The sequence below is a fragment of the Lathyrus oleraceus genome, chromosome 6 (genome assembly GCF_024323335.1).
Source record: "Lathyrus oleraceus cultivar Zhongwan6 chromosome 6, CAAS_Psat_ZW6_1.0, whole genome shotgun sequence".
Taxonomy (NCBI): domain Eukaryota; kingdom Viridiplantae; phylum Streptophyta; class Magnoliopsida; order Fabales; family Fabaceae; genus Lathyrus; species Lathyrus oleraceus.
The window spans coordinates 237,765,928-237,779,994 of NC_066584.1; the positions used below are offsets into that span (position 1 = coordinate 237,765,928).

The following is a 14,067-nucleotide window of genomic DNA, read 5'->3' on the forward strand; positions in this document are numbered from 1 at the left end:
CTCCTTACTTTTCCTCTTTTCTTTCTCTATTGTCGTCAAATGATTAAATGAATCATACTTCTCACTCTCCTACCTCTTATTTATAGTATTATATTTGGGCTTAAAGAGTGATACCTCTAATTTAATTAATAGGCTCAATAAGACCTAATATTTAAATATCTCTAATTAGTTCAATTAAATTAAACTAACACCATATACCCACCAAGTTAATTAATATAATTAATTATTTAATTATATCTCATATCAACTAAATAATTAATTAACACATCAAATTAATTAATATAATTGATTATTATACTACCTAACAACCAATTAATTAATTAACACTCCAAATAAATAAAATAAAATATAATAATAATAATATAAAAAATAATTACTAAAATTGGGTTGTTACACATACTCTACTGCCTCCACAAAGGGCTCAAGCTAAATCTGCCAACGCTGCTGTTCAAATACCTAAGAGACTTTGTAAGAGACACTAGGAACAACATGAAGCCCAAAACCTACATCCCTTTGTGAAGACTAATCTTTGACGTTCTGATCGAGATCGGACTGGTGGATCACCTGATTCATCACAATCTGATGGAGGATGTCACCGTTGACACTAGAAGGCCTTTGAACGCTCGCAATTTGAAGAGCATGGGGGTGATTGAGAAAATTAGGGTGAAACCCTCGTTGGACACCTCCTGGGAAGCACTCAAATATCATAGGAAGATTCCCAATAGCCTCTACCTCTTCTCCAAAATTGATCCTCCAGAGGTTGTGGCACACTATCTGCAGGATCTGGCCAGCCAAGGAGTGGACATCTCATATTTCTCTATGGATTGGTTGCCTGAGCATCCACCAAACTTTATGAAGAGACAACGAGAACCCTCTAAGAAGTATAAGAAGGCCAATAAAGAAAATCTGGGGGAACCCTCTATATCAAGACCTCTGGTCCCTCTGATCGAATCTCCAAGTAAGTCTCTGCCTCCTCACTCTCGCTCTGTAAATTTAAAGCAAATTGCTTCTTCTCTTCCACAAACCACACCCATCTACACACAATCTGAACCCCCACCCTCTACCACCAAACCCTCTGATACTCCCATCTCAAACCCACCATCACCTTCGTTTCAAAAATTTAACATCTCCACCATAACCTTACTAGTTTCTGAAGTTGAAATGCTTAACGAACCTATTTCAGCAATCTCTTCAACACCTTCATCTCCACCCTACTACATCCTCTCATCTGACTCAGAACCCTTTGACCCCCAATCTCCCATCCTTGCTCAGCTTCAGGCTCATGCCCTTGCCACACAACAACAACCTGAACCAGAAGCCAACATTCGTTCACCATTTGAACAACAATTAACACCACCATCTGAACGACCATCAACACCACCATCTGAACAACAACCACCAACACCACCACCTGCACAACCACCAACACCACCACTTGAACAACCAACAACAACACCTTCTGAAACTCTCGTCGTCCCACCCTCTGAAAACATTATTATCCCTACCTCTGAACCTCCCGCTGACACTACCCACACACCACCAGCATCTTCATCCCCCACTCCTGAACCAGAACCTACCGTCCCCACCCTAGAAGAGGCAATTTCTTTATTTGCTGAGTCTTCAGTGGAGAAAATCATATCTCTATCTGAGAACTCTGGTATCAGTGGTAATCCCTCTTCAGCGAAGATTCACTAGAACAGAGTGATCAGATGAATGACCTCTGAGGCTTTCAAACTGAAAGGCCTCTCTGAACAAGTTCACAATGACTTTATCAGAGATGCTGGAGAAAGGCTGCAGGCACGAATGGTCAGAGAGGCAGAGGAAAAGGCCATAAGAGAAGCAGAGGAGAAGGCTCGTCTGGAAGAAGAGCAAAGGGTTAGAGAAGCTGCAGAGAAGGTTGCTGTTGCTGCTGAAGCAAAAGCAAAAGCTGACACTGAAGAGGCAGCACACATAGATGCAGAAGAAGCTGCAAAGGCTAGCAATGATGCTATGGCTCAGGGGGAGCAATCAAACTCTGATTTCTCTCCTCTAGTCCTGAAGACTCTGGAAGAGCTGCAGAAGGAGCAACAGATAGTGCGAGTAAGAATGGATCGCCAGGACTCCGTCAACAATAATATTCAAAACCTGCTGACTCAGCTTCTCCAAAGGATGCCTCCGCCTCCAAACCCTTAGGCACTTAGGCTTCTCTTATTGCTTTCCTTATGTTTTCTACTATGTATTTTGTGTTCTCTATTTTGAATTGCTGCTACTTGTACCTGTCTTTTTCATATATGAACTTTTTCTTTTGCCTACTCTTTTATGCTAAGTCTTTTTGAGTCTGACAAAAAGGGGGAGAATATAAACAGCTCTGATGAAAATATATCTAATCCTCTTGTTGCACTGTGCACATTAAATCTCTTATAATAACTATAAGTTATGCAGGATAACAACTAAGGTAAAAACTAGTTGCCACACAAGGAAAATCTGGTAAGAACTTCTGAAAAACCCTTATGATCTATCTTAGGGGGAGTCATCTCTCCTCTGACTCTGAGATATTGCTTTCTATTCTTGATGATAGTATCATTGTTTCATCATCACTCTAAAATTTTTGTCATCATCAAAAAAGGGGGAGATTGTAAGAACAAATTCAGTATCTACAATTCATCTCTAAGATTTTGATGATAACAAAGGATGAAACTAAATGGTACCCTAACAAAATTTATCTAAGTGTGCAGGACTCTAATAAAAAAGAAGTCAGATAGACATACATCAGATACAGATACAAGTTCAAAATGACCACTTATAAGGTACTCAAGTAGAAGCTCTAACTCTGAATAAAGGAAGTGTACAAAGCGTAACAAACAAAGAGATATCAGACACTCTGAAGCGGAAGAGTGCACTCTAGGATCTGAAGCTTTTACACTCTGACGTAATCAACCAGGAAGACATCAAGAACCTCTTAAGACAGTCATCTGTAAGCAACTATCTAAAGATGTACTTGCTGAACAGAAACTCTGATATCTGAACATTCTGATTCAGAAACGATCTCTAAAGACTTATCTATGAAGACTTCCACTTATGGCAAGAATCTAATTTTGGAAGAAAGTTATAGCGCCCCAAACTACTTTGGAAAGAAAACAGAGATTAATGACATTAATCATCCATTATTGCCAAAGATCCTTTCATTCAACGGTCTCCTTATCAACTCCTATATATATGATGGATCACTTCACTAAGTGGATAACGAAACACACAAGAATATTGAAACTAATCTCATATCTCTTACGCATTATTCTTTCCAACGAGTTGCTGCTCTAAAGTGTGAACATTTCTTTCGTTCTTATATTATGTAATTTCTACTTACCTAGAAGCACTAAGCACTAATGTAATCTGACTTAATTACTTATTTTTCTTCAAGTGACTTGTGAAGTCTGTAAACTTGAGAGTGCTAAGAGATCTTTATCCTCTTAGACGATAAATTGTTGTAATCTTTCAAGATTAGTGGATTAGGTCCTTATTGAAGGCGAAATCACCTTGGTCGGGTGGACTGGAGTAGCTTTGAAATTCAGGCGAACCAGGATAAAAATTATGTGTTGATATCTTTTATTTTTGCGTGTGTTTTATTTTCAAAAAAATTTATTATCAGTTAAAACAATCCAAACCCCCCTTTCTTGTTTTTCTCATCCTTCAGTATGCAGACACAATGAAAGAAAATGGTGTTAGTCCTGAAGCAATTAGAATACGTCTTTTCCCTTTTTCCTTAAGAGATAGAGCTAGAGCTTGGTTCCAGTCTCTACCTTAGAACTCTGTAAACACATGGGACGATTTGAAGAAAGTCTTCTTAGCCTAATATTTCCTACCAAGCAAGACGGCTATGTTATGAGCTCAAATCAACGAATTTAAGAAAAGAGACAACGAATCTCTTTTCGAAGCTTGGAAAAGATACAAGGACATGATGAAACCTTTTGCCACACCATGGACTTGAGCAATGGTTGATTATCCATACTTTCTATAATGTTCGGTTGTACAACACTAAGTTGAATTTAAGTTTTGCAGTTGGCGGTGCTCTAATGGACAAACCAAATGATGAAGCTTATGAACTCATAGAGAACATGGCTCAAAATTTCCAATGGGGAGGTGAAAGTGTTGTTGTAGAAAAACCAACTCCGAAAGGAGGAATGTACGAAGTTAATGGAATAGACCGTGTCAATGCTAAAGTGGATGCACTTACTCAAAATATTGAAAGCTTATCCATAACACTAATAGCTACCGCTGTTGCTGTAACACCAAATTGTGAATTGTTTGGAACCCCTAGGCAAACTAATGCTAATTGTCAGTTATTGGCTGGTATTCCTCCTGACCAAGTAAACTATGCTCAAGGAAACCTATATTCCAACACTTACAATCCTGGCTGGAGAAATCATCCAAACTTTTCTTATAAAAACAATAATGCTTTGTTTCCTCCAAACCAGCACCTGCTATTCCAACTGGTTATTAGAAAGGAGCCCTTGTTGCTCCACAAGCACCTAGAAAGTCAAATATAGAGATCATGATGGAAAACTTTATGAATGCTCAAGCTTAACAAAATAAAGATTTTGCAAATCAAAATGCTCATGCGAGTGAACTGATGAAACAATTGTCAAGTAAATTTGATGTTATGGCTACCCATAATAAAATGTTAGAAACCAAAATTTCCCAAGTAGCCCAACAACAAGCAACAATAGCAGCCCCAGTTGGAACATTTCCTGGTCAACCACAACCTAACCTAAAAGGTCATGCTAATTTTAAGACCCCAATTTTGACCCTAAGATCCCTCATGGCATCATAACATTGCATTTGCATTGCCTCAAGGATCATTTGGCATCTTGGTTCCCTTTGCCTTTAGGTGGGATCCCTTGTGAGTGGTTTGAGATCACCAAGCATGTTTGAATTGTATATCATTGCTTTTCTCATTTTTTTTACTAACCAAAAGCACAAAAATATGTCACTAACATCTTTTGTTTGTAGCTTGAGAAATCACAAGGTCAAGAGCTTCAAGGAGATCCTTTGTGCAGAGATATGGCCAAGAGGAGATGAAAGCAAGCATGGTAATGGTTCCCAAAGCTCTCATCCATCAAATATTCCTCCCTAACATTTCAACTCATCATTTTGATCAAAGCAAGTCAAAGGGTTTGAGGTTGGTTCCCAAAGAAACCCTAATTCATCTAATCATCCACAATGCCTTGTTCTTGAAGCAACCTCAGCCCATGGTCAAATACAATCAAGGGAATTTCTTTAACTCATCATTTCATGCATATTTGAACTTATTTGAGTGTCCTCAATCATCAATTCATCAAAATATGAGTCATGGACTTGAGAAGTTGATCAGTCAATTCATCTGACTATTTTGAAATGCACTGAGACCTACATTTTTATGTGTTGGTCAAATGGAGATGATCCCAAACGAAAAGATGTTATTAAGGACAATATGAAAAACTTTCATGTTCATCAAAAATTGATTTGAAGCTTGGAAGGTCATCTCCCATTCCAAGACATTATAGGTCATTTTGACTGAAACCCTAATTTTGGGTCAACTTCCGAAGGACATAGATCATTCATTTTTTATGATTTTGAGGTGGGATCAAATGCATTAGAAAGATTAAGATGTCTACTTAAAATGTTATGTTGAACAAAATTTCAAAATATCAAAGGAAATACATGTGATAATGCAAGACATTATAGGTCACTTTGGACCAAATGCATTGAAAGGCAAAAAAGTCCAACTTCAAGTGCCCATAACTCTTTCATAAAAAATCAAAATGATGCAAAATTTCAGTCCATTTCGATTGTCTTGAAGAGATATACAACTTTGGTGTTGGAGGTTTTTTCATTTGGGTCTTGTATCATCAAAACCGAAGGGCTTGAACATTGGCCAAATTTAGAAAGTTTGCCTTTTCATGTTTTGCACCTTGCACTTTAAACTCAAATTTCATCAATTTCCACATTTCAAATGGATTTTTGCTCAACATAACAATTGTTCCTTACATCAAAACCTTTCCAACCATTACTCACATGCTCATGTTTGGATTTGGCAAATGGCATTTTCGAAGAGGAGAAGTTTTTAGTTCAATTATGCATAACACTTCAAAATTCCATGCACAAGCAATTACCATTCAGATTACACGTCCATTTCACTTTGGTATGATTTCAGATTGCATTTGGCATTGATTTTAGGCCTTTTGCATGATCATGCAAGCCCATGCAATGAATATCCAAATTTCATGCACACGGCTTTGATCACACTCACCTTGCCATTCCCTCTATAAATAAGAGCTCTACTCCATTCAAAAATCATCCATGAATCAACCTGAAATGCTGCAGAACTAAAAACCTAACCTCTCACCAAAGAAGCTATTTCACTTTTCCTCAAATTTTTCAAATCTAAAATTCAACTACATCTGGTTGAATCTTTGGATCTAAAGCTTCTAGACCTTCATCCTTTAGTCCATTGCACTTCTGTTTTGCCAAAGGAAGCAAAGAAGCAAGCTCAAATCTCCAGAATCCAAGGTTGTTCTTCAACTGGTTTTTTCTTCGAAACTCATCATCTATTGATCTATTTGCTTGGATTTTGTGTTGGCTGAAGTCCTCTCAATAGAGGCATCATTACTATGCATTTAATTTTTGAAATCCATCAAGTTCTCATGAACATCACAGAATTTCCATCTCTGATTTCTCTCAATATAGAGATCTAGAGTGGAATTGAGTGATACAGGGATGATGTACATCATCCCAGCTTTCCAACGGTGTATAGATCGTGTATTTTGGTTAAGCTTTTGAAACCTGCAACGGTGTATAGGTCTGGAAAATGCATCTAATCCTGGCCTTCGCTTGTTATGACTCATTTTAATTCATGGTGTTACGCGTGGACTTTAGTCTATGGTGGAAGCGCGTTTCTGGAGCGTATCATCTGCCAGCTCAATTAATGAGCTCAGATCTAACGCTCCTTGTTTTTTTTGTATTTTTCATTTTCTGATTTTATTTCTTTTATTTCCATTATTTTTAAAAATTCACATCTTCTTCATTTTAAATCCAAAAAATATGGGACCAATTGCATTCTTCTCCAAATAATTTCTAGTTTCTAATTCTGATTTTTAATATTTTTTATTTTATCATTTGATATTTTTTGTGAATTTTCTCTTTTCTGGTTATTTTTAATTCATTTTAAATAGTTTTTGATATTTAAAAAATACAAAAATATTTTCCTAACCTATTTGAATGATGGTGGATCTATGAAAAATATTCTCATCAATTTTTCAATTGATTTGATATTTATTTGAGATTTTAGTTCAATTAGGTTATTTTTGTTCATTTTTAATTGATTAAAAATTGTTTCTGACTTTTAAAAATGCTGAAAATTTTTGTCAAAATTTGTTTGACCTTGTTGAACTTGGGATAAATCACTTGGATCTTTCAAGGTTGATTTGAAGTGATTTTGAAGTTTGACCTTTCTTTTATTTTTAATTCAAGTTTATTTTAATATTAAAAATGGCAAAAATATTTTGCTTATTGTTTGATCTCCAATCTTCATCTCATTTCTGATTTCTCATTGTTTGACTTTGACCTTCAATGTCACTTGGTCAATACACATGGATTGGTACATTTTATTTCACCTTATGCACTTTATGGTTTCCATTTCCTTATCCATCTCCTTCTTCTTCTTCTTCCTCTTTTTCTTTTTGATCAATGAGTTGAAGGTTGATAAGTTAGCATTGATTAGGGAGACTTAACCTTCTTTGGTTCAAATCTAATTCATCTTGATCAATTGATCAAGTGAATGGCTTTGCATTAAGGATAGGTTGTCTCCTAAATCATGCAAAAGACTTAAACCAATACAAGATCAATTCTCTTCTCCTTTTTGGCATGGCAAGTTGTTGGAACTTGGTTCACTAATCAAGACTTCTAACTTGTGTTGTTGCCTACATTATTATTGACCGGTCTTAAATAGTTGTGACTTCTACATAAGTTCAATTACGATTGCTTAACATAGCGCTAAATTTGCCTTATGGCATACTAACTACTAACACTAACCATTAACAATTAACATTTACTTTTTGCACTTTATTTTTATGCAATTTACTATTCTTGTACATATTATCCATTTGCTTTTCCCTTTGCTCACTTGAGCACATGTTTATTTTTATGCCATTTGCCTTTTGCTCACTTGAGCACATAATTGTGTATATACTATTGTGCTTGTGTTTTGTTTGATTGTTGTGAACCAAATGCAAAGAATTGGACAAAATGGATTTAGATCTTAGGACTTTCCCTATGCAAATTTGGAGTCAAAGAGCAACTAGGCATTGGGCCTTTAGAGTGCTATAAAAAGTCAAAGAGCAACTAGGCATTGAGCCTTTAGAATGCTTAAGTTTGAAGATGAACATTGAAAGGACCATATTCTAAACTCCCTCTTGTCCATTCTTTGATTGTGTTATAGAACCTTTTGATGTGTGTTTTCTTTATGCTAGGAGTTCCAACTTGAGCTTAATTGAGGAACCATTACCATGAACTTCTAAGAGAGAGAGATCCAAGATACATTGAGGAGTCTTTCCAAGAGTTCATTTGATTGTTGATTGCTTGAGTTTTTGCTTTGTGTGATTGCTTATTCCAAGGATGGGAGCTACTTGGATCATCAATATGATCTCAAGAGAGGAACTCCATTGTGGTTTTTTTTCTTTTCCCTCACCTTTTTGCATTGCTTAGGACTTTAGCCCTTCTTCTTCTTCTCTCCACTCTAACCCAAGCCAAAACTTTTGTGCAAACATCTAACACTTGTTTTCAACATTATAAACCTAAGACGTATGCTTTTGATTTTCAAACTTTCTTTTCATAACAATTATTTTGAATTGAATCTTTAAGTCCACTTTGAACATTTTGTATATACTTCTAATTGGTAAATATAACCCATTCAAATGTCTTTTTGTGGTTTCAACGGCCACTTTCTAATCAAAACTTTTTCATAACCTTTATCTATTAGGTTTGAGTTATCTTTGTGGTAGATATAATACTCACCTATATCCTTAGTGATGGACAATAAGTCTTCCATGCTTATTATAGGGTTAACCCCTCACTAGCATGTTGAAGTTATCCTCACATGGTGGATTTGTGGTTTGAGGTTGAGTTTTCTCCCTTTGATAACAAAAGACCTTAAGGCTTTTGGACTAATCAATTCACCAACTTGTTTTGAGATTTTTACCCCGAACTACGAGGGTTTGATCCTAATCTTTTTTAAGATGGTACGTAGCCAATGGATTTATCCATCCAAACACAAAATGTAAATAAACTTGTATATTCTCTTCTCATCTCTTCAATCATGTTTGCACAAACAAATTTTCACAAAAACAACAACCTTACAACAAGTATGAAAAGGGCTCCCTAGGAGTACCTAGGATGTTTTGGGTGCCTAACACCTTCCCATTGCATAACCAACCCCCTTACCCAGATCTCTGAGTCTCTTTTACTAGTTTTTGTTAAAACTTTTAGGTTTTTGTTCGCTTTCTAACCATTCCTTTGGATAAATTGAAGTGCGGTGGCGACTCGACTTGTATGATTTACCTTGGATTTAGTCAATATCTCTAATGGTAACGAATACCCCGCTACAGAAAAGTGGCGACTCTGCTGGGGACCTATTTGCCTAGTGGGTTTTGCCTAATTTTCATATTTTTTGTATTGTATGGTATTGTAGCGGGGTATTCGTTACCATTAGAGATATCGACTAAATCCAAGGTAAATAATACAAAGTCGAGTCGCCACCGCACTTCTATTTATCCAAAGGAATGGTTAGAAAGCGAACAAAAACCTAATAGTTTTTAACAAAAACTAGTAAAAGAAACAGAGATCTGGGTAAGGGGGTGGTTATGTAATGGGAAGGTGTTAGGCACCAAAAACATCCTAGGTACTCTTAGGGAGCCCTTTTCACACTTATTGTAAAGGTTGTTGTTTTGTGAAAATTTTGTTTGTGCAAACATGATTGAAGAGATGAGAAGAGAATGTACAAGTTATTTACATTTTGTGTTTGGATGGATAAACCCATTGCCTACGTACCATCTTATAAAAAGATTAGGATCAAAACCTCGTAGTTCGGGGTAAAAATCTCAAAATGAGTTGGTGAATTGATTGGTCCAAAATCCTTAAGGTCTTTTATTATCAAAGGGAGAAAACTCAACCAAACCACAAATCCACCATGTAAAGGATAGCTTCAACATGCTAGTGAGGGGTTAACCCTATAATGAGCATGGAAGACTCATTGTCCATCACTAAGGATATAGGTGAGTATTACATCTACCACAAGGATAACTCAAACCTAATAGCTAAAGGTTATGAAAACATTTGATTAAGAGAGTGGCCATTGGAACCACAAAAAGAAATTTGAATGGGTTATATTTACCAATTAGAAGTACATGCAAAATGGTCAAAGTAGACTTAAAGATTCAATTCAAAATAAGTATTGTGAAAAGAAAAGTTTGAAAGTCAAAAGCATAAGGCTTAGGTTTCTAATGTTTGAAAACCATAGTTAAATGTTTGCACAAAAGGTTTTGGCTTGGGTTAAAGTGGAGAGAAGAAGAAGAAGGGCTAGATCCTAAGGAAAATAAAAGGTAAGGGATAAAGAAATAAAACCATAATGGAGTTCCTCTCTTGAGATCATATTGATGATCCAAGTAGCTCCCATCCTTTGGAATAAGCAATCACAATAAAGCATAAGCAATCATCAAACAAGTCTCATAAGAGATCCTCAATGTGCCTTGTATCTTCCACTTAGATGAACATGGCAATGGTCCTCCAATTAAGCTCAAATGGGAACTCCTAGCACAAAAACACACACATCAAAGGTTCCATGAAATAAAACAAGAATGAACAAGAGTGAGTTTAGAGATTTGGTCCTTCTAATCCATCTTCAACATCAAGATCCTTTTACTCCAATTTTTTGCATAAGGAAAGTCCTAGAATCTAAGTCCAATTATCCATTCTTTGCATAGGGAAAGTCCTAGAAACTAAGTCCATTTCTTTGCATTTGGTCCACAACAATCAAAACAAAACACAGGCACAATAATATATACACAATTATGTGCTCAAGTAAGCAAAAGGCAAATGGCATTAACATAAACATGTGCTCAAGTGAGCAAAGAGAAAAGCAAATTAATAATATGTGCAAGAATAGTAAATTGCATGAAAGTAAATTGCATAAAGTAAACTGCATAAAGTAAATGTTAATTGTCAATAGTTAGTGTTACTAGTTAGTGTGCCATAAGGCAAATTTAGCGCTATGTTAAGCAATCGTAATTGGAGTTATGTAGAAGTCACAACTATCTGAGGCTGCTCAATAATAATGTAGGCAACAAACACAAGTTAGGAGTCTTGATTAGTGAACCAAGTCCCAAAAACTTGCCATGCCAAAAGGAAAATGAGAATTGATCTTGTATTGGTTTAAGCCTTTTGTATGATTTAAAAGACAACCTATCCTTAATGCAAAGCCATTCACTTGATCAATTGATCAAGATGAATTAGATTTGAATCAAGGAAGATTAAATCCCTATAATCAATGCTAACTTATCAACCTTCAACTCATTGATCAAAAAGAAAAAGAAAAAGAAGAAGAAGAAGGAGATGAAGATGAATAATGGAGAATGGAAATGGCAAAATTAAAGTGCATTAAATGAAACCTCATGTACCAATCCTCATATGTCGACCAATGACATTGAAAGTCAAGGTCAAACAATTAAAAACAGAAGTGAGATGAAGATTGGAAGTCAAGAAATGAATAAACTATTTTTGGCATATGTTTTATATTAAAAATAAACTTGAATTAAAATATTAAAGAAGGGTCAAACATCAAAATCACTTCAAATCAACCTTGAAAGGTCCAAGTGATTTATCCTAAGCTCAACAAGGTCAAACAAAGTTTGACAAAAAATTTCAGCATTTTTAAAAGTCAGAAACTATTTTTAATCAATTAAAAATGAATAAAAATAACCTAATTGAACTAAAATCTCAAATAAATCCCCAATCAATTCAAAAATTGATGAGAATATTTTTCATAGATCCATCATCATTCAAATAGGTTAGGAAAATATTTTTGAATTTTTTGAATATCAAAAACTATTTAAAATGAATTAAAAATTACCATAAAAGAGAAAATTCACAAAAAATATCAAATGATGAAATAAAAAATATTAAAAATCAGAAATAGAAACTAGAAATTATTTGGGAAATAATGCAATTGGTCCCATAATTTTTGGATTAAAAATGAGAGAGATATTGATTTTTGAAAATAAAAGGAATTAAAGAAATTAAATCAAAATTATAAAATGCAAAAAAAGGAGGAGCGTTGGATCTGAGCTCATTAATTGAGCTGGCAGATCACACGCTCCTAAGGTGTGCGCCTATGGTGATCCATGGTCAATGCGTGCACATGAGAAAGAATTAAAAGTCATAACAAGCAACGCTCCTGATTGCATCTGGAAATCAGATCACACGGTCCAGATTTAAACTGGACATGATGAAGCCACCGGAGCCACCGTCTTCTCCGGTGAGCTTCCAGATTCCGGCCAAAATGCAGAACTTCAAAAGGCAACCAAAACGTGCGATCTATACATCAATAGAAAGCTGGGATGATGTACATCATCCCTATACCATCCATTTACATTCTAGATCTCTATGATTTGAGAAATCAGAAGTTGAAAAATCTGGTGTTCATCATGAACTCAATGAATTGCAAAAATTAAAAGCATAAACCTGATGCCTCTATTGAGAGGACTTCAGCCAACACAAAATCACAGCAAATAGGTCCAAGGATTAGGAGAATCGAAGAAAATACCAGTTGGAGTTCAAGTTTGAGTTCTGGTGATTTGAGCTTGAAACCTTGCTTGCTTTATCAAAACAGAAGTTCAATGAAGTGTATAATGAAGGTCTAGAAGCATTAGATCTATGAATTCAACTAGATGAAGCTGAATTCGAGATTTGAAAATTTTAAGAGAAATGACACTTGCTTCTTTAGTGATGGTTGGGGAATGAATTCTGCAGCATTTCAGGTCGAAAATTGTGTGTGAAATGGAGGGAATGAAGCATGTATTTATAGCTGAATTGGCAAGGAAAGGGTGGAATGATCCGTGTGCACAAATTTGGATACCACTTGCATGGGCTTGCATGATCATGCACAAGGCCCAAAAGCAATGCCAAATGCAAGCTGAGTTCAAATGCCAAGGGTTTGGACATGTAATTTTCTCTGAATTGGCTTGTGCAACAAGGTTTCAACATGAATTCCACAATTGAACCTAATCATTCACCTCTTCGAAAATACCATTTAGAAAATCCAAGCATAGGAATATGGGTAATGGTTGGAAAGGTTTTTGTATGAAGAACAAATTTTATGTTAACCAAAAGTCCATTTGGAATGTGGAAATTTATGAAATTTGAGTTTAAAGTGTGATGTGCAAAATATGTCAAGGCAAGGTTTCTAAAATTGGCCAACTTTCAAGCCCTTCTGTTTTGATGATGAAAGCTTCAAATGAAAAAACCTCCAACATCAAAGTTGTATATATTTTCAAGACAATCAAAATGGACTTAAAGTTTGCATCATTTAGATTTTTGATGAAGAAGTTATGGGCACTTGAAGATGGACTTTTTTGACTTTTAATGCCTTTGACACAAAAGGACCTATAATGTCTTGTATTATCACATGTATTTCCTTTAATATTTTGAACTTTTATTCAACATAACATTTGAAGTAGACAGCTTAAGCTTTCCAATGCATTTGATGCCACCTCAAAATAATAAAAAATGAATGAGTTATGTCCTTGGGAAGTTGACCCAAAATTAGGGTTTCAGTCAAAATGACCTATAATGTATTGGAATGGCAGATGGTTTTCCAGCCTCAAATCAAAATTTAATGAACATGAAAGTTGTTCATATTGTCCTTAAGAACATTGTTTCTTTTGGAACCATCTACATTTGACCAACACATAAAAAGTTAGGTCTCAGTGCATTTCAAAATAGTCAGATGATTTGACTGATCAACTTTTCAAGTCCACAACTCATATCTTGATGAATTGATGA

General features: G+C 35.5%; 2 protein-coding genes across 2 annotated transcripts; both read left to right on the plus strand.

Moving 5' to 3' along the window:
- The first annotated feature begins 582 nt into the window (after positions 1–582).
- Positions 583–1,695, plus strand: LOC127094943 (extensin-like). Its single transcript, XM_051033701.1, has one exon. It carries the CDS (start codon positions 583–585, stop codon positions 1,693–1,695), a length of 1,113 nt encoding a protein of 370 aa, XP_050889658.1.
- Positions 1,696–1,713: 18 nt separating this feature from the next.
- On the plus strand, positions 1,714–2,172 carry LOC127094944 (eukaryotic translation initiation factor 4 gamma-like). The gene has a single exon (XM_051033702.1). It carries the CDS (start codon positions 1,714–1,716, stop codon positions 2,170–2,172), a length of 459 nt encoding a protein of 152 aa, XP_050889659.1.
- The last annotated feature ends 11,895 nt before the right edge of the window (positions 2,173–14,067 follow it).